At 57.0% G+C, this 18884-nt stretch overlaps 1 protein-coding gene across 1 annotated transcript; it reads right to left on the reverse strand.

Annotated features, from left to right (window-relative positions):
* Window positions 1-1901: 1901 nt before the first annotated feature.
* RTN4RL2 (reticulon 4 receptor-like 2) lies at window positions 1902-17098 on the reverse strand. The gene is made up of 3 exons (XM_012643902.1): window positions 16748-17098; window positions 10545-11026; window positions 1902-3278 (listed from the first exon to the last, which is right to left on the reverse strand). Exons 1-3 carry the CDS (start codon window positions 16776-16778, stop codon window positions 2529-2531), a joined length of 1263 nt encoding a protein of 420 aa, XP_012499356.1. The 5' UTR covers window positions 16779-17098; the 3' UTR covers window positions 1902-2528.
* Window positions 17099-18884: the final 1786 nt, after the last annotated feature.

Here is an 18884-nt window from a genome sequence, read left to right on the forward strand (position 1 = left end):
TTAACTACAACTAGGCTGGGTGTCTGGCAGAAAAAAAGAATGCAGAATGGGGGTACACTCACAGGATGTGGGAGGTGAATGAATTTTATTTCTTTCAGGGGGTGGGGAAGTCTCGGACAAGTCCCTTCCCTTTTCTGGCCTCAGTTTCCCCATCGGAACATTGGTGGGGGTTGGACTGGATGGCCTTGAATGTCCCCCCTACTCCAGGGTGTGCGGCTCAAGGCTGTAAATCTGGGTTGTTTGGAGAGCCTGGGGGTCTGTGCATGCCAGATCTCTGGGGGTGGTCTCTATGTCGGGTCTTGGTTGAGCAGGTGTGCAGCGATGCCACTATTTGGGGTGCATCTGCCTGTTTGTGGGACCCGTGGGTGGTTGGCATGCCTGCACGTGCTGCGTAGCTCTGCTTTGGGCGAGTGTGTGTGAGGGAGAGCTCGAGAGTGTGGGTGTGCATGTGATGGGCGTCCGTGGGTCTGTCTGGGCTGGCGGTGGTAGAGGTGGGGGTTGATGGAGAGTGGCATTGCTTTAGGCTTCTTCCTGAGGCTCACACACTCCTCCTGCTTTCACTGTTCTGAAATAGCATCTGGACCGAAGGCCCATGAATATTTCACAACGATAATTCTGTGACCTGGACAGCCTGCCTCTGATTTACCAGCATCCCTCCTCCCCCTGCCCAGGCCTGGCAGCCCCTCCCCCATCACAGCTCTTGCTGGCTGGCCCCCCAGTCTGACTCATTAGCCTGCTCAGAGCCAGCCTGACACAGGCCCCTGTAAGACCCCAGACTGGGAGCTCCCCAGTTCGTGACCAGCTGTCCTTACTATCCCCCCACCCAGCCCACTCCCTTATCCAGAGTTCCCCTGCCTCAGGCCTTAGTCGCTAACCCCTTCCCATTTCTCCTTCCTCTCCTCACCATCCTCTAACTTACCTGGCCAGAGTCACAGAATCTCAGCTTGCCTCCTCCTCAAGCACCAGCATCCAGGCCCCCTTTGTCTTTCTATTCGCACCTCCCAAGCTAGATTCTTAACCCTCAGTTCAAATTACCAAACTTCTCTCCAGTTGCTTCTGTTTGAGACTCACCTCTAATCCTCACCCCAAGTCCTTCTTTGCCTGGGCTCTTCCCTGTTCCCAGCCTCTCCTCTACCGTTCAGAAAGATGAAGTTTCTGATCACACCTCAAGCTGGGAAAGTACCCTAGCTTGGGATTCCTGTTCCTCTGATCACTCTTGGTCACTCTTCCAGCCTGCTTGGAGCTAACTTGTGCTACTCTGACCTGGTCCATCCCTGATGTCGTCTACCTCACAGGAGCCAAGGGAGAGAGACCTCATGTCTACAGGGTTGCTGTGTAAGGCTGTGCAGGCTGTACACTGTACAAGGGCCCTCAGCAAAGGGGGCAAGTGTGAGCTGAAATCCAGCCTGAGTTTCTGCTCGCTAAGGCGTTTGCTCTGACATTCTCACATTTACCCAAAACTGTGTTTGGGCTGGTTGTGGCCATGGATGTCCAAGTGACTCCTCCTTGCAAGGGGAGGTGGGAACTGCTCTTCTTTCCTGAAGGAACAGCACCTGGGAGGGAGCCATTAGCCAGGATGGAGGCCTTCCCCAGGCTTTGTTCCCCAGGTGCCAGAAAACTCGGGGTTTGGCTGTAGCTGCTCTGCCTGGACAAATGAGGAGATGCGGTGACATCAGCACCCACCTTGGCTGTCACCCAACGTGCGACGCAGGGTCCCACCACTCTTCCTCTGGCTTTAGTTCTTGTCATGGGGGAGAGCGCACACCAGCTCCAACCAGCAGGAAGCTCTTTGAGGGCATGGAATGGCTCGCCCTTCTCTAACCCTCCTGCCCCTGAAAGCCTTCCAGTTCTAAGACCTCTTCCCACTTTTGAGGTCCTGAGCCAACAAATCTTACAGGAGATAAAATAATAGAATTTTTTAATAAATTTTTTTTTCCCAAACAACTTCTTTTGATCTTCACCACACAGGGGCCACAGTGGAGAGGAAAGTTCTCTCCAGGCACCCTAAAAAGTGTCCAGGGTAGACTTAGGAGAAAAGTATTCCTCCAGTGTCAGGAGGTCGAGGGGCTAGGATAAGCAGCGGCCCAGGGTCAGCCTGGCCCTGACTGAGGCATCCCTCCAAAGGGTCCTGGGTGGGGCTCCCCTGGGGGAGCTTCCGAAGGCTCTGCTGGTGGAAGATGCTCTGCAGGCGAAAGCCCCTCTGGCGTCCACTGTGGGCCCTGGGAGAGGGGTCAGCGGCTGCCTGGGGTGCCCCACCCCAGCCTTGGGATGGGGAAGACTTAAAGGCCAGAGTTGGGGAGAACAGGGCTGAGCCGCCATACACGTCCCCTAGGGGCTGCCAAAAGTCAGGACAGCCCAGGAGGTAGGGAGAGGCGGCCTGGTCTCAGAGGAGGAGAGGATCAGGGGGGGAGGGGGGAGGAAGGCAGCAAGTCGGCAGGGGGAGGGGATGGGGACTGGGGCCAGAGCCGCAGCTCTGGGGTGAGAGGTGTGGGGAGTGGACACCGGCCTCTTCAGCCTCAGCACCGCAGTCAGAGGTGATGGGGCGCCAGGAGCAAGAGGCAAAGCAGAGGGCTGGGGAGGCCGGCCGCGAGCGCGGGGCCGCGGGAGTCCGGGGGCGCCTGGCAGGCCGCGCCGGCGCACGTCTGCTCCCCACGCTGGTCCTCGCCCCCGTAGCTCCCCCAGTAGTCGTCCTCGGTGGGCGCGTCCCCGCCCTGGCGCCCCCGCGAGTCTTCGGCGGGCAGGTCTCGGTAGAGGGTGGAGGGGTCGGCGGGGGGCGCCCCGGCCTCGGCCACCCCGTACAGGTGGTTGGAAGAGCTGTTGCCGCGGGCGCGGCTGCCGGGCCGCGTGGGCGCCGCCGGCGGGCACGCCTGGAAGTCGGCCTCGCGGAGCGCGCGCAGGTCTCGGCCCTGGCGCTCCGGCGGGGTGGCGCAGGTCACGTCGGAGCTGGACACGCGCGCGCGCTGGAACCAGGCCCAGAGCGGCCGCGCGCGGCAGTCGCACGCCCAGGGGTTGGCGTTGAGCCGCAGGAACTCGAGCGCGGGCAGGTCGGCCAGCGCCTCTCCGGGCAGCGAGGCCAGGCTGTTGTTGAACAGGTAGAGGATGGTGAGGCGGCTGAGGCCGCGGAAGGCCGCGCGGTGCACGCCCTGCAGCCGGTTCCCGTGCAGCAGCAGCCGGTCCAGGCTGCCCAGGCCGCGGAACACGTGCTCCGTGAGCAGCCGCAGGCGGTTCCCGTGGAGGAAGAGGTGGCTCAGGTTGGCCAGGTCCACGAACAGGTCATCCTGGGGGTGGGGGAAGGAGGGAGAGAAGAAGAGAGTGCTTCTGAGGCAGGGTGAAGACTCCTCTCCTGGGCCTCGTGAGGGGAAGGAAGAGGGGCATCATGGCAGAACAGTAAGTGTTTGACCTTTTGATCACGAGTCCTGGATTCTAATCCAGCCCTCGCCAACCTATTTGCTGTGGAAAAATCAGTACACTTGAGGTCAGTGGTTCTTAAACTTCAGGCGGGCCGGGCGCGGTGGCTCACACCTGTAATCCTAGCACTCTGGGAGGCCAGGCGGGCGGATTGTTTGAGCTCAGGAGTTCGAAAGAAACCAGCCTGAGCAAGAGCGAGACCCCGTCTCTACTAAAAATAGAAAGAAATTAATTGGACAACTAAAAATACACAGAAAAAATTAGCCGGGCATGGTGGTGCATGCCTGTAGTCCCAGCTACTTCGGAGGCTGAGGCAGGAGGATCGCTTGAGCCCAGGAGTTTGAGGTTGCTGTGAGCTAGGCTGATGCCACGGCACTCTAACCTGGGCAACAGAGTGAGACTCTGTCTCAAAAACAAACAAACAAACAAAAAAAAACTTCAGGCGTGTATCAGAATCCCTGCAGATCCCTGAGGATGGCCGCAGAGTTTGTGGTTCAGCAGGTCTGGGGTGGAGCCCAAGAATCTGCATTCTGTACCTGTTCCCAGGTGCTGCGGTAAGCAGCTGCTGGAGGACCACACCTTTGAGAAGGAGAACCTCTGGTTTGGCTAAATATGCAGATTGGGGAGCCAGCCTTTCTGATTTTGAATCCTGGATCTTTCATTAACTGACTGTACCACCTTAGACAAGTCACTCGGGATCTCTGTGACTCCATTTCCTCATCTGTAAATTGTGCAGATTGAATGAGGCAACCTGTATTAAGGTGCTTAAAACGAGGTTTCCATGTGGTAGGCATTCTGTGAGTTAGCCATTATTAGCCAAGCCAGTAATCTCTCTGTGCCTGTTTCCTCGTCTACAAAATGGAGAAGGGCGTACCTACTTCACGGGTTTGTTGTGATGATTCAAGAAGACATACGTAACCTAAACATCTGTACCCCATAATATGCTGAAATAAAAAAAAAAAAAGAAAGAAGATAAAAACAACAAAAAAAAAGGAAGACAGTTCACATAAAGGCCATATGAGTGAAGTGCTGGGCATGTGCCTGGCAAACAGGGCTTTGGTCCAGTGATGAAGCCCACAAGCTCAGGAGTTACAGCCCTCGTTCAAAATCTAGCTTGTCTTTTCCCTAGCTGCGTTATTTTAGACAAGTTATTTAACCTCATTGAGTCTCAGTTTCCTCTGTATATATAACAGAGAAAACCCCCTCAGCAGGCTAAATCAGGGGTAGATGATATAATGCTATTAAGGGTACAGTACCTGGCAGGTGTATAGTCACCCATCAACAAATGGTGGTTATTATGACAATAGGGGCTCAGTTAGAATTAGGTTCCATCCTTTTCTCTCTGAAAGAGGAGCTCCCTGGGGACCAAAAGTTCTGCTGAGTATTGAGGGGACCAGGCATCAGCTCCACCCCCCACCCCCCACCCCCAGGGCAGGGAGGAGGAAGCTGAGTTGCTGCTGCTTGACACTTTGCATTACTATCCCCTACCTGCCTGGGGTAGGGGTGGGGTTGTGTGTGGGGGCTGTGGTGGGGGAGAGTCACTGAATCGGCCATGTTAGTGCTGAAAGGACCTTGGAACTATGGGTTTGGAATTAACAGGGGTAGGCATGACCCACAGTGGCAGTGGGGACCGCTGGACTCTGCATCTTAACCAGTTCACCAGGGAATTATGATCAGCTGACTTGGGAGCTAGTGCTTCGGCACCCACCAGCCCAGCCCACTTTTCACAAAGGAGAGCACTGAGGCCCAGAGAGATGAAGGGCTTGCCAGAGAGGGGACCAGAACCCCAGACCCCTGACCTCACTGCCTTGAGATCCTCCCCTCTTATTCCCACAGTGAAGGCATCACTGTGGTCAGTAGGCCCCAGGAGGTCTGGCTCTCAGGGACCTGAGCATCCTCTGTGCTCAGGCCAGCTCACATTGGGGTCCTGTTTCCTGACTGTGGCTCTCCCTCCCTTCTCTGCCTAGGGAGATGATCCCCTCCCTGTGCCATCCAGGAGCCTGGTCAGAGGCCTCAGTTGGGAGGAGGGCGTTGACTCCCAACCCACACCCACAGCCTCCACCTTCCTGTGCTCCTGCCTGTTCTCGCCCCCTCCCATCTGGCTTCCGCCCTCTCCGCTACAGGAACTGAGCCTGCCAAGAGCCCTCCTCTTGGCCACATTGAGATCCGAACCGTCCCCCTCAACCTTCTAGGCTGCCTCTGACACCAGCGTTCTCCACCCCCTGCTGCTACCACCCCAAATCCCCACACAGGTCTCCAGCTGGCTCCCTGCACCCCACCCCCCACGGCCTGGTGCCCTTGTTCTCTTCCCAGCCCACCTGGGGAGTGGGCTCTGAATCCCTTCCACTCAAACAACTAATTAGAGTTCCTATTTTTCATGGAGTGCCAGCAAGAGTAGGGCACACCCAGAGATGTATGGTCAGAAGATCAATATGGGGGTGGGAGAGGGAGCAGGGGTCATTGGCACTTTGGGGATTTCAGGAGGTCAGGAAGGAAAGATGGCAGGTTCAGAGACTCCAGGGAATTCAGGTGCCTTTGACCCAAAGCCCCAACTTTGGGGCTACAGAATTTCTTGGTTCTAGCCTCCTCTCCTTCCCTTTGTTTCTCTGCAAAAGTCTTGCCCCTCCCCTCTCTGAGCCTCAGCCTTGGGGTCCATTTCCCCTCCCCCTATCCAAGCTGTTGCCAAATCCCATTGCCACTTCCTGGACTATAGCTCTCAAATCCGGTCCTTCCTCTCTCCATGGTTAAAACTGTTCTGTGTGCATTAATAAGCTCTTGACTTTCACAGCCCTAGCCCTCCCCCACCACCCTCCCTATCGCCCCCTCCCTCTGGGCGGCTGAGAGCGTCTGCTAAAGTCATCCTCTTCCATTTCCAAAACCACATTTCCCTCGCCTCCCCCTGGCCAGTTCACAGCTCTCTGCATCCATTTGGAATCTTAACGCAGCATCCCTGCCCCGCTTTTCTGACAGCATCCTGTTCTTAACCTTGCCTTCTTCCAACCTCCCAGCTCCAGGCTTTGGCACTAATCAAATCAGCTGCTGGGCTGTGTGACCTTGGACAACTCCAGGCACGTCTCTGGGCCTCAGTTTTTTCATCTGTGCAACAAGGGACATGGGATCTTTAAGATGCCATCCTCATCTGATATTTATGAGTCGGTGGTGAGGCCTGGGATGTATCTCATTCATTCAGCAAAGCTGTGTTGAGTGTCTGCTCTGTGCCAGGCACCCCCGCTCAGCGCTCACCAGTCTGCGATGGGCATCGCCGTCATCATCCACGTCAGCACGGGCAAGCAGGTAACTTACTGAGCGCTTACCGTGTGCCAAGCTCTGTGCTCCCCAGATCCTACATAGTAACTTAATCATCACAACCCTGTAAGGTGGATACTATTATTATCTCCATTTCAGAGATTAGGAGGAGGCTCAGAGGAGTGAAGTGACGTGCCTGGGGTCCAGCAGCTAATGTGTAGGGAAATGTGGCTGCGAACTCTAAATAGGGCTCTGAACAGCTGCACTCTGAGGTCAGGCAGACCTGGGCCGGTTCTAGGCTGTGTCTCTTATTAGCTCGGTGACCTTGGACAGGTGCCTTACCATGGCTGAGCCTTAGCGTCCTCACTGTTAAACGTTAACCAGTAACTACCATTCACTGGATACTTACTCTATACCAGACATCGGGCTGAGCCCTTTCAAGTAGTATCTCCTTTAATCCTCACCACTCCGCCCAGCCCCCACCCCAGGTACAGATGAGTCCATTGAGGCTCACGGTACTGAAGTAACATGCCCAAAGCCCTAGAGCAAATTGGAGGTGGGGCTGGGATTCAAATTCAGATCAGATCTGCCTGAGTGCAGAGACTGCCTCTAAACCATGCAGGCCACAGCAGTGATTCAAAGAGAAAACGGGTGTCTTTATCATCTGGCTACGCTTGAGTAGGAAATATGCTCCAGGAGAGTAGGGACACTGTTTTTGTTCACCCTGAATCCCTGGCACCGAGAACACTGCCTGGCATGTAGTAGTAAATACGTGCTGAAGAATGAACTCACCTGGCACAGTGCCTGCGTACGGCAGACAGTCCATGGGAACCTTCACCCCACCCCATTTCCATTCCACCTTCCACATCCCAAAACGCTATGGGCCCCTTTTGGAGCTTCCTCCAAAGCTGCCCTTGCAGGGCAGGACCGGCTTCACCTTGGGTCGCGCCTGTGCCCTGTGGCTCTCACTCCAGCCCATGTGCTTCCTCACCTGCCTGTGGCATCTCCCAGCCTAGTTCCACCAGGCAGTTCACAGGCAGAGGCTGTCTCTTTCCCCCTCCTCGAGAAAGGGCCAGGTGTGAAGATGCTTTCTTCCCATGGTGCCCAGTACCATTCACGCCAGGGGTGTGCAGAACAAACACTTCCCATTTCAGAAGACCCCAGTGTTCACCTGAGGCCCCCTCTACCCAGGCCTTTGCTGACCCCAGGCTCTGATTGCTATTCTTGGCCCACGTATTGATGGAGGATTGGGTCATAATAACATAATTTATTCAGCACTGAACTATGTATTTTATATACACTCATTTATTATTTACACACATTCCTTGTGGAAGGTATTATTTTTATCATTCCCAGTTTACAGATGAGGAAACTGAGGTTCAGAGAGGAGTTGCAACTTGCCTAAAGTTAAATAAGTCAGAAAATAGCAGAGCTTGGGTTCGAACTCAGGTCCTCTGACTCTAGATTCCTCCTGAACAACTAATATATATTGATAAGGAGGTCAGGATCCTAGCAGTAGTAGTTTCGTACCAATAGTCTTAGTAGTATTAATAATAATAATAATTGTAGTGCATGCCCATATCTTGAGGGTGTGGCCTTGTGCTAAATGCCTTACATTTTAATCCCTACAGATCTTCTTCGATAAGCATTATTATTAAGTACTGTTATAACTGCCATTTTATAGATGAGGAAATGGAGGTTTTCTGGTTTTTTTTTTTTTTGAGACAGGGTCTTGCTCTATTGCCCAGGCTGGTGTGTAGTGGTGCAATCATAGGGAAATGGAGATTAAGAAAGGTTAAGTAATTTGTCTAAAGTCATACAGCAGCCAGGATTGGACTTAGGTCTGGTTGACTCCAAAGCTTGTGCTTTCAAAAATGAGCCCACTCAGCTGTGCTTCGGAGTCCATCGCCTGAAATGCGGTCAGACCAAGCAGGCTTAAACACCGGCTCTTCTTGGCTGTCTGGCCTCAGGAACTTCCTTTCCATGTCCTTACTAGCCCTAACTGTCCCTACCGCCAGGATGTTGTGAGTCTCAACACGATACTGGGAAGACATAAGCCCCTAGTCACGCAGACAGTGGTTTATGAGTAAGAGATTTATGTTTAGAGACCACTGTATCCCTGCAAAGTCTCTGGGGCACCAGCCTCAGCTTCCCCATTGCTAACGAGGAGGTGAAAATAACCTCCTAACAGGGCTATCGAAATGAGATGAGGTGGCTGAGTGCATTTCATAAACCACGAGGTGCTAGGCAAATTTAGGAAGAAAAGAAAGGAGGATATGTTCTGGGACCCGCCCATGACCCCTGTATAATCTCTGAAGTGGACCCGAATCTCCAGGATGGGGTCCAAGTTGGGCCCCTCCACCAAGCCCAGTGTTAAATAAGGCTGATTTCTTTTTTTAAAATAGTACTTTAACAAGCATTTATATAGTGCTTAGCGTATGCCAAACACTATTCTAAGTGCTTTACAAATTATTCATGCATCGGATGCTTACAAAATCCCTAGGAGATGGGTGTTCTTGCTACCCCTATCTTCAGATGGGCAAACTGAGGCCCGAGGAGGTTAAAAAATGCCACACACTTGTAAATGGCAGAGTTGATAGCTGTAAAGTGCTTAGCACAGTGCCCAACACTGCCCATTAAGTGATAGTGGCTGCTATTATTACAATTACTATTTATGCAATAATAATATTAACATAAGACATATTTTTCCAACATACAACACATTTTACTTCTTTCCCTCTCCGTTAGAATGCTGTCTCTGTGAAGGCAGAGAGTTTGGTCTGTTTTGTTCACTATGGCTACTGTATGCTTAGCATCCAGCACAAGGTGGGTGCTCAATAAATGTTTGTCAGTTGTTATTGCTATTGTTATTATCGTTAGTATCATCCACACTGACCTGATTTCCAGCCAGCAGACTGGTAACTAGTTAGGCACCAGCACTGGCTGGGGAGCAGGAAGCAGCTTCCAGGTTTAAGTGGGGAGAGGGGAGAATTTGGATATCCTTGCCCTGGCCAGCCAGAGGCTGTGTAGCCAGGGGGAGATTTTTCTCCCAGGGTGGTTTGGAGGGTGTGTTATTGCTTCCTAGGGAAAGGGAATAGGAGGAATTGACTGTCAAATAGTCAGCATAACAACAACAGTAAACAATAATTAGATCAATAATAATAACAATAAATAACAATTACTGTTATTCCTTCCATTTTCAGAGCATCCATTTCCCCCTGCATAACAGATTTAGCCCATTTTTTCCCCTTCCCTCGCACTAAGATGACAGGTTTGGGGAATGGGAATCAAGAGAGGGTGTGGGTTTTCCTTGCCCTGTTACCCAGTGAGTTAGAGAGAAGCGGAACCTTCTATGGGCACCAGGGGTGTGGGCAGACGTGGGGGCGGATGAGAAAAGCAGCTACAGAGGCCTTTGGGCAGGAGAGCCCGGGGAAGGCAGAGTCCCCCGAAGGCAAACACGGGAAAGGAGAGATCACGGAAAGAGACACACACCCAGACGGACATGGGGGTGTGCGCGGAGTGGGTGTGTGAAGGGAGACAGACAGAAGAGGCAGATGACAGATGGGGGAGGCAAGTTAGCGAGAGAGGCAGAGAGGGACAGAAAGGGATAGGCAGACAGACAGGCAGAGGCAGACAGAGGAAGGCTGGGGAGTTCGTGAGACAGAGCAAGAGAGGGGCAGAGGGGCAGAGGGGCAGACAGACAGACGGAGGAAGACAGACTAAAGAGACAAAGTAAAGAAAAGCCCCTGGAGAAAGTGAGAGGGTCAGAACCTTAGGAAAGAGACAGAAATAGAGAGACGGAGATGGTGTGGCAGGAAGGATGGCCTGGGAGAGAGGAGGGATGCACACGGGAGCAGAGAGGCCTGGCAGATGGGCAGGGGCAGGCTCACCTGCAGGTGGAGCAGGCTGTTCTCCTGGAGGTAGAGGTACTGCAGGCTGACCAGGCCTCGGAAGATGTTGCCCGGCAGGCTGCTCAGCTGGCAGCGGTACAGATGCAGCGACTGCAGCCGCTCCAGGCCCTGGAAGGTGTCGGGCTCCAGGGAGCGCAGGTGCCGGTTGTCACCGAGGTCCAGCTCCTCCAGAGCTTGCAGGTGGCGGAAGGTTCCCGGGTAGATGGTGGAGAGGTTGTTGGAGAAGAGCCACAGGGTGAGCAGGTTGGGCCCGAAGGTGCCCGGCCGCAGCGTGCGGATGAGGTTGTTCTGCAGGAAGAGTCGCTGCGTGCTGGGCGGCAGGGACAGCGGCACGGAGGAGAAGTTGTTGGCCTGGCAGCTCACGGTGGGCGGGGACGAGTAGCAGGTACAGAGCATGGGGCAGCTGGCAGCTGCTGGGGGCAGCGCCAGGAGCATGAGCAGGAGGCAGGCCGAGGCGGGAGCTGTGGGGAGGGGAGGCGAACCCTCATGGGGGAGCTGTCAGGGCAGAATGCCAGCCAGGGGCCTGCCCACTCGCCCGCTCAGCCCTGGAGCCCTGGCGCTCCTGTGTCCCGGGGCTCTGGGTGCAACCTTGCAGTCCCAAGTGGCCTGGCCACTTCCACTCTCTGAGGCTCCCGGTATATTAAAAAATAATACCAAGAGGCCATCGTAGAAAGCGCTGTGATACATTTAAAGTCGTTTGATGAATGATCATCTTTTCATGCCTGTTTTCACTATGGTACGTTTGACCTTGTTTGGAGATTAATGTCAAAAGACTAACGTCAGGGTTTCTCTGCCTGGTGCTGACAGTTGGGCCGATAGCTCCTTGCTGTGGGGGCAGCCCTATCTAGGGCGTTTAGCAGCATCTCTGTCTCCTGCCTACTAGCTGCCAGCAGCACCCTGCCCCCGGCTGTGACAACCAAAATGTCTCCAGACATCGCCAAATGAACCCTGGGGAGCAAAGTCACCCCATTTGAGAATGACTGGAACTAACTCGGACCCTTTGTGAATTTAAGGCCCATGGGAAATGGCCTACTGTCCACCCTGGGGTCTGGCCTTGCCAAGCCCACTGGTGACCAATGACCTCCCTCTCTCACCTTCCTGCAGTTTTCACCTTTGCAGAGCCGGAGCCTCTCCCCACTGGGAGGGGCCATAGGCACCAGGGCTCGGTGGGTCTCTAAGTGGAGCCACCAGACACAGGCAGCAGAATCGGCTAGTCCTGGAAAGAATGCAGCTTCCTTGGCCCCAGAATCAGAATTCCAGGGGGACAGCCTGGGAATCTGCATTTTACACCCCAGGCTCTCCTCATTCAAAGTCACATAAAAAAGTTGTTTTTCAAAGTACCTTTTGAAGGCTGGACATGGCCCATCCTTACAAATCAGCTGGAGAAGCAGGCCCAGGGGGCCCAAGGCCCTGGGTGCTAGAGAGTCGCACATCGGTGCCTGTACTCCTGTGCTGTAGCAGGGGGGCAGGGCCCCTCGTCGTCCCTGTCCCCATCTTCCTGCCCTCATTGTAGCCGATAAAGTTCTGGGCTGGAACTTTATCATGATTTCCAGGTGAGCCCTGGGATTGTCTTCCGGCAGCTTTGCCTGGGGAGAAGGGGAGCCTGCACCCCCAAAGCCAGGCAGCCCTTCCCTGGGCACACAGAGACTGAATACCTTGTTTTAAGCAACGTACAAGGCCTTTGAAGGCAGAGGAGAGGAAGACCTGGTTCTTGGACCCGGAGATCCTGGGGTTCCCTATGGTTCAGAGACCCCCGGAGAGACTGCGGGATCCGCGATTTTGAGTGCAGGATCCCCAAGGCTGCGAATCGCACATGCTCAGGTGGTCATTTTGTGTGTAGTGTCTCATGCTCCCGAAGTTGCTGTGTGTGTGACTTGGGGTAACGGTGTGAGCCAGGTGCTCACCAAGTGAAGTACTGCCGAGCCAGGTGTACGCGCGTGGCACCGAAGGCCCCCAGTGTGGGGTTGGCACCACAGGCTCTCCAATGTGCTGCCTCCAGAGAGGGGAACACACAGGTGCAGGGTGGGGGACCCCACGCCCCGCCCCAGGGCCAGCCCGGGCCCCACCATGAGTGTCCCCGGCCCCTCCCGACGCTGCGCCATGCGGTGCGTGCGTGCGTGTGCTGGCTGTCCTCCGCGTGTGTGTGAGTGCCGGGCCCCGTGCGTGTGTGGGCTGGGTGTGATGTAATACTCAGTGACACAGCGGCTGCTGTTCCATTCGTTCACACCACCTCCGCGTTTCTCGGCCCTTCTCACCCCTCCCCCGTGCAGCGTTTCACGATTACTTTCTCCTGAGTTTTTCAGAGCCACGTGGGGTGGAGGAGCATGTCTCTCACCCCTCATCTGAACCAGGCAGAGGTGGGAGCACAGTGGGGGACCCTGGGTGGGTTTCATGAGGGCTGAGGTTTGGGGCTTAGAACTGGAGACTTCGGAGCTGGAAAGGTCCACCAGGGTCACCTTATTCAAGCCTCTGTTCTATCTCCTGAGGTGACAGCTGGGGCTCAGAGAGGGCAAGCAACTTGCCCAAGGTTACACAGCAAAGTGGTGGCAGGGCACGGACCAGAAAAGAATCTCCTGATGTCCAGCCAGGGCACTTCCCTTCCTGTCAGAGTCACCCTCGGAGCTCCACCTCCCCAAGGACTTGACACCAAAAGAAGCCAAATCCTCCTCTGATCCCTTAATCCCACCCCTTATCCACAAGCTCACAGGAGTGTGAGCTCTGATGGCCACCAGCCCTCTGGAGGATTACGGAGCTCTTCCTCCAGCCTCCAGGCCTGGCTGCCACCCCAGGAGAGACCGAGGGAAGGATGAGCAATCCCAGAGAGCCCCAGAGTCAGGGGCCATTCCACACCCCCAAGCTCGGCGGGGGCTGGCAAAGGCCCTACTCGCCCTTCTTACCCACCTGCCCACATCAGACCACTCCTGCCTCTTTCCCCACACCCCTGCCTCGTGTCCCCATCTCTCCCCCACCAGCCATGGCACACCCACCCCAGCACAGGATGGTACTCCCAGCAGGCCCGTGAGGAGGGACCCTGAGCTGGGGGCCCCTGTGTGACAGCTGCTGCGTAACAGTGACTCTGTTGCCATTTCTGGCCCTCGCCACCACCGCCGTGCAAAGCAGCTGTAACCCAAGGAGCCTCATCCATAATTCAGGCTGCAGCTCTCACTGGAGGCGAGGAGGAGGAGGAGGAGGAGGAGGAGGAGGAGGAGGGGAAAGTGAGGGGCTCTGGGTTTCTCTGCCCCCAGGCCCACTGGGGCTGGCGTGAGCAGTGAGCACTCCAGGGCAGAGGCCACAGGCCTGGCTGTGCGCCTTTCCCTCCCTCCCCTGCCTTCTTCCTTGCCCTGGCCAGCAGGTGCCCTTTTCCTTCCTGCAAGTCCCCTCCCCACCCCCTGCTTCTCACCCTCTTTGCCACCCCTTCCCCCAGGCCTGTCTCTCCTCTCCCTCCCCAGGCCCCTCAGCTCTACTCCTGGTCCTTGTTTTGTGAATCCCTGGTAGAGGTGGGGGCAAGATGCACAGAGTGGCAGAGCTGGAATGGGGGGTACTGCGGCCACCTGGGAGCATTTCTCTTCATTTCACAGGTAGCACCACTGACGGCTGAGCCAGCAGCCCAGGCCTCCTGACCCTGGTCTAGGGTCTGTCTTCAGTGTCTTTCTGAGAAGGTTTCATTTCATCCCTCCATGGTTATGGGCAGAGGAGAGCCCTTGTAGCAGCTTCCCCACCCTCTCTCCTCACCCCTCCTCTGAAGTCAGCAGGAGACTGGCTAGAGTTGCAGGGGAGTGTAGAGAAGAGTATGGCGGAAGCCATCTGTTACTAAGCACCTACTGAGTGCCAGGCACTGCGTTTGTCCATGTTAACTTCTTTAACCATAGAATACACCATAACATACTCCCTGGGAAATCAGGGAGTGATTTTAGGTGAAGGGAAGGAGGCCCAGAAACATGAAATAAGTTGCCTCAGGACATGCAGCTAGTTCAAGGCGGAACCCCGGTTGGAAAGGAGGGGTGTTAAGCCCATGTCAGAAGGGACTCTCTGACCTTTCTCTGGGAGGCCTCATGCACAGAACAACCCCCGAATGTGAAAGATGCTGCCCTTGAGGTAAAGGGAGGACAGAAATTGCACCCACGTGCCTATGGCTGGGCCAACCACAGTGCCGGGTCTGGTTGTTCAGGGTCAAGGCAAGGAAGGGACTTGGGCTCTCCCTGCAACTTACATCTCCTGGCTTCAAGTTGTGGTTGTTCCGGAGTAGTGGCTGGATTTGGGAGTCAAGAGGAGATGACCAATGTACAGAAGATATGGCCAGCATTGACAGGGGAGGAAGCAGACAGAGGCCAGAACAGGGTATTGATCTGGGAGGCTGACCTGCCCAGAGCCAAAAAGTCTCTGTCCACCAGGGGCCATTGTCAAGGACTCTGGGCATCAAACCTTGGAGTGCCAAGGCTCAGAAACAAAGTTCTCACCCCAGGAGCCACTCTTTAGGTCAGAGTCCCCTGTGGAAGAAGGGACTTAAGGAGGAGGCAACTGGGCCCAGGGTAGACGGCAGGAACCAGGGTCCCAACCCACAGGGCAGAGTTGCTGGTGCAGTGTTCCCAGGAAAGGGCGCTCCCTGGAAAAGGAGCCAAGGCCTCTGGCTCTGGAAGGATGGGCACAGGGTCCCAGATGAGAAGCAACAGCTCCACACCCAACAGGCTGCTTCAGGGAAGGGCTGGGGCCTGCGGGCAGATGCTGAGGGGGCAGGGGCTGAGGAGGTGGGACCTGAGGAGTGGGATGGAGGTGGTGGTGATGCCAGTGACGCAGGGGCCTGGGGAGGCACTGACGCGGGTGACGGGGGTTTAGAGCTGCTGCAAACAGCTTCTCACTCTGCCAGAATGTAACACCCCAAAATAAGCAGCCACCATGGTGGTGGTGGTGGCGGCAGGATCCGAGGGGCTGGAGATATAAATGGCAGCACGGAGCCAGCCAGGTTGCCCACCCTCGGAGGCTGCCACCCCACTCGAAAGTCCTCACTCTCCCTCACGGCCACTCCCAAGGTCCTGAGCTCAGAGCCGCCCATCTGGCCCACCAGCCACTTCCGGAGCGAAGGGACGTGAGAGGCAGGCTCTCTGGGAATGGAGGGCTTCCCACGTGGAGTGGTTACCAGAAGCCTCTTTGTCTCATCCCTGGGCAGCACCCCCAGGCCCTCTCTCCCAGCCTTTCTCCTCCTCCTCCCCGCCCCTCCTCTGCAGCCCCATCCCCAACCTTGTCTACCCCAGCCCCTCCCACCAGTGGCTCCCCTTCCTCAACCTTAGTGCTCATCCTTGGCCCTCCTCCCCTGTTCCTGACACCCCACCTCCATCCTCCATCGCCATCCTTCTCTGGTTTCTGATCTTCCCATTCCCCTTTTCCATCCCGGTGCCCAGGGTCCCAGTCCTCCATTCTCTGGGTCCGGGTCCCTAGGTTTCTCTCCACCTCTCCCCTGCTCTGGACGCCTCTCCCCTTCTTGGTCTTCCCCTAGGTCCCAGTTCCTTCCTCACGCTTCTTCCACCTAACCTTTATTCCTCCTCCTCCTCCCATCCCCCCCCCCCCCCTTTGCTGCCCTAACCACTTTCTCCATGTTTTACTCCCCTTCCTATCCTCCTCCCTCCGACCCCTTCCCCACCCCACCCCCAGTCTCTGGCCCACACCCTTGCCTGTCACTCAGTCCGTGGAACTATCCTCTTTCTAGCGCCCTCCATCTGTCCTACCAACGAGGGCCATTTGGATTTCCCTCTGCGCCCCCTACCCTCCCAGACAGCCCCCTACCCACATCTCCTGTCCTCCCAGGTGGCTGGAAAGTGCTGAGGCACGGGCACGAGGAGTTGCTGAGTCGGCGCTTCCCCAGCCGGCCGGAGTCCTCAGCGTCCCCTGGAGCAGGTGGAGCCGGGGCAGCGGAACCTGAGCCTCCCTCCCCGTTCCCGGCCGGGTCCGCCCGCCCCTGCGTCCCCCCTCGGTCACGAGCTCCCCGCACACCCCGGCAGGCTCCAAGCCAGGTGCCCTCCTCCCGAGAGCAGCCCTGGGGGCCGGGGTGCGGCCCCAGCGCTGAGCTTTTCCCCCACCTCCAAACTACCGCACCCTCTCAGCTGCCCCACCCTCAAGCCCTGGGAGAAGGGGCGCCCTGCTCCCCTCCCCAGGATGCCCTCGGCTCTCCCGCCGGCCCGGGTCCTTACCTTGCAGCAGGCGCCTGAGCCCGGGCAGCATCTTGTCTCGACGCTCGGGGGAGGGGGCGGCGGGGGGAGGGCGCTCCCACTCGCTCCCTGAGCCCGCCGGGCGCACGGCGGGGACCCCGCGGGGCTCCGGGAGGGCCCGGGAGTCCCCGGGCTTCGTGGCCGGGCAGCGGCGCTCTACCCTGCGCCCCCCGGGCTGCGGACTTCGGGAGGAGCCATGGGCCCCGACGGGACGGGGCGGGGCGCGACGGGGCGGGGAGGGCTGGGGCTGGCAGTCAACACCCGGTGTCCGCGCCCCCCAGCAGCGCGGTCCGCGCGAGAGTCCGGCAGTCCGGCAGTCTGTGCGCCCCGGCTGCTCGCAGAGGGAGTGTGGGGACAGCGAGGAAGCTCTTTCTAACCACCCCCACCCCTTCCCGCACCCGCTGGCTCCGCCCTCGCTTGCTGGCTTGCCGACTTAACCATTTCCTGGCCACTAGGAGGCGGGAGCGGCTCTCCAGCCCCCTCCATCCCCGCCCCCTCCCCTCCTTGGAGGACCCGGAGGACGCAGTTCGATTGCCTTCGCGGCGCCACACTTGTAGCGAAATCCCCTCGTGAGGGAGTGCGGTAGTGTGCAAGGGAACCCTGTGACTTTTCCTGTTCCCTCCTCCCAACTTTCCTGGAGAAGATGAGCTTCTGGGTCACTGCCCCCACCACCATCTCCAAGCCGCGTCCCTTGCGCCGATGTCCCATCCTCCAGCGTTTGTCTCCCTTGGGGGAGCCCCAAGATTCCATTTTCCCTTCCATTTCTAGACCCCGATCCCGGTGTGTGCGACTATAAGAATAGTGTATGTGCAAGAGTTTGTGTGCAAGATCAAGAATATGTGAGCGTGCACGCGCGCAAGGATGCTTGTGCAGGTGTGACTCTGGGTGCTTGCACGCAACCTTTTACTCGGGTCCAGGGAAGCGGGGGCACGTGAGCGTGCGCACTGGCTAGCAGCAGAGCGCCCGCCGGCGTGCGTGTCTGCGCTGGTGGGAAAAGAGAGGCAGTGCAAGCTTTTGCCCTCGCGATCTTGGGGGTGCGTGGCGAGGGTGTATGTCCTGGTGTGTGTGTGCCCCTTAACGCATTTTTGAGCGGGTGCAAGTTTGGGCGCGTGCGTGAGTGTGTGCGTTGTTATGTGTGTGTGTACGTGTGATGTGTCCGGGGAGGGGGGGCGGTATCTCCTCCTCTGCGGGGGATGGGGGATGCAGGAGAGGATCTAAAGGCGAGGAGGAGACTGTTGTCTTCACGCAAACTTCCTCTAACCCCTTTTGAAGAGGGATGGATTCTGGTCTCCCTGGGGCCCCTCGCGCCCCTCGTGGCCTGGTTCCTAAGCGCCTTCTCACAAAGGCCGTGATGCCGTTTTACCCTGGTCTCGACTTGGCCCGGGAGGAAGCCGGGCATTCGGTCGGAGCCGCCCCGGCGTGGGATAGGCGCTGGGTCCTCGGGGCAGCCGCTTCGGGGACGGTCGCCACGCGGCGCGCGCGGGGTCGGGGCTGCTGGAGCGGGGGGTTCGGCGGGTGCAGCCCGACCCGGCCCGCAGAAGTGAAGCGGCCCCGGGATGCCGCTCCCGCGAGCAAAGCAGAGAAACCCCTCGCCCCGCCTCCCGTTCCCTGGCTTCTCCTTTTCTGTCTGTGCCAGGGTCCAACGAAGTGCCTGGCATACTGTCGGCGCTCTATAGATGCTGGTCTTATTCTTGCCATTCATTCTCTGCTCCTTCCAAGGTCTCCCGTTCTTCCCGGGTTCTCGTTCGATTTCTCATTTCCTCCCCCTACTCTTCTTCGTAGTTGGTGGTCTCCGTCTCACTGCCGTCTCCCTCCCTCTTTCCCTCCTCGCCTCCCTCCCTCCCTGCCTCCCTTCCTCAGTCTCTCCCTGTCCTTTCCACCTGTGCATCTGTCTCTTTCTGCCGTTGTCTTCTCTATCTCTCTCACTGCCTCTCCGTGTCTCTTGTCTCTTCCCTTCTCTCGGTGGGGCTCCCTGCCTTTCTGTCTCTCCGTCTCTGTGTGTCTCGGTGTCTCTTTCTCTGGGCACCATCTCCCTTTCCCCTTGTCACCGTCTCATCCGCAGGCTCCCCGCGCTCCTGCACCTGGACGCTCGGGCGCCCCCTGCCGGTCCCATCTCCAA

This window comes from Propithecus coquereli, unplaced genomic scaffold (genome assembly GCF_000956105.1).
Source record: "Propithecus coquereli isolate 6110/MARCELLA unplaced genomic scaffold, Pcoq_1.0 Scaffold202, whole genome shotgun sequence".
Taxonomy (NCBI): domain Eukaryota; kingdom Metazoa; phylum Chordata; class Mammalia; order Primates; family Indriidae; genus Propithecus; species Propithecus coquereli.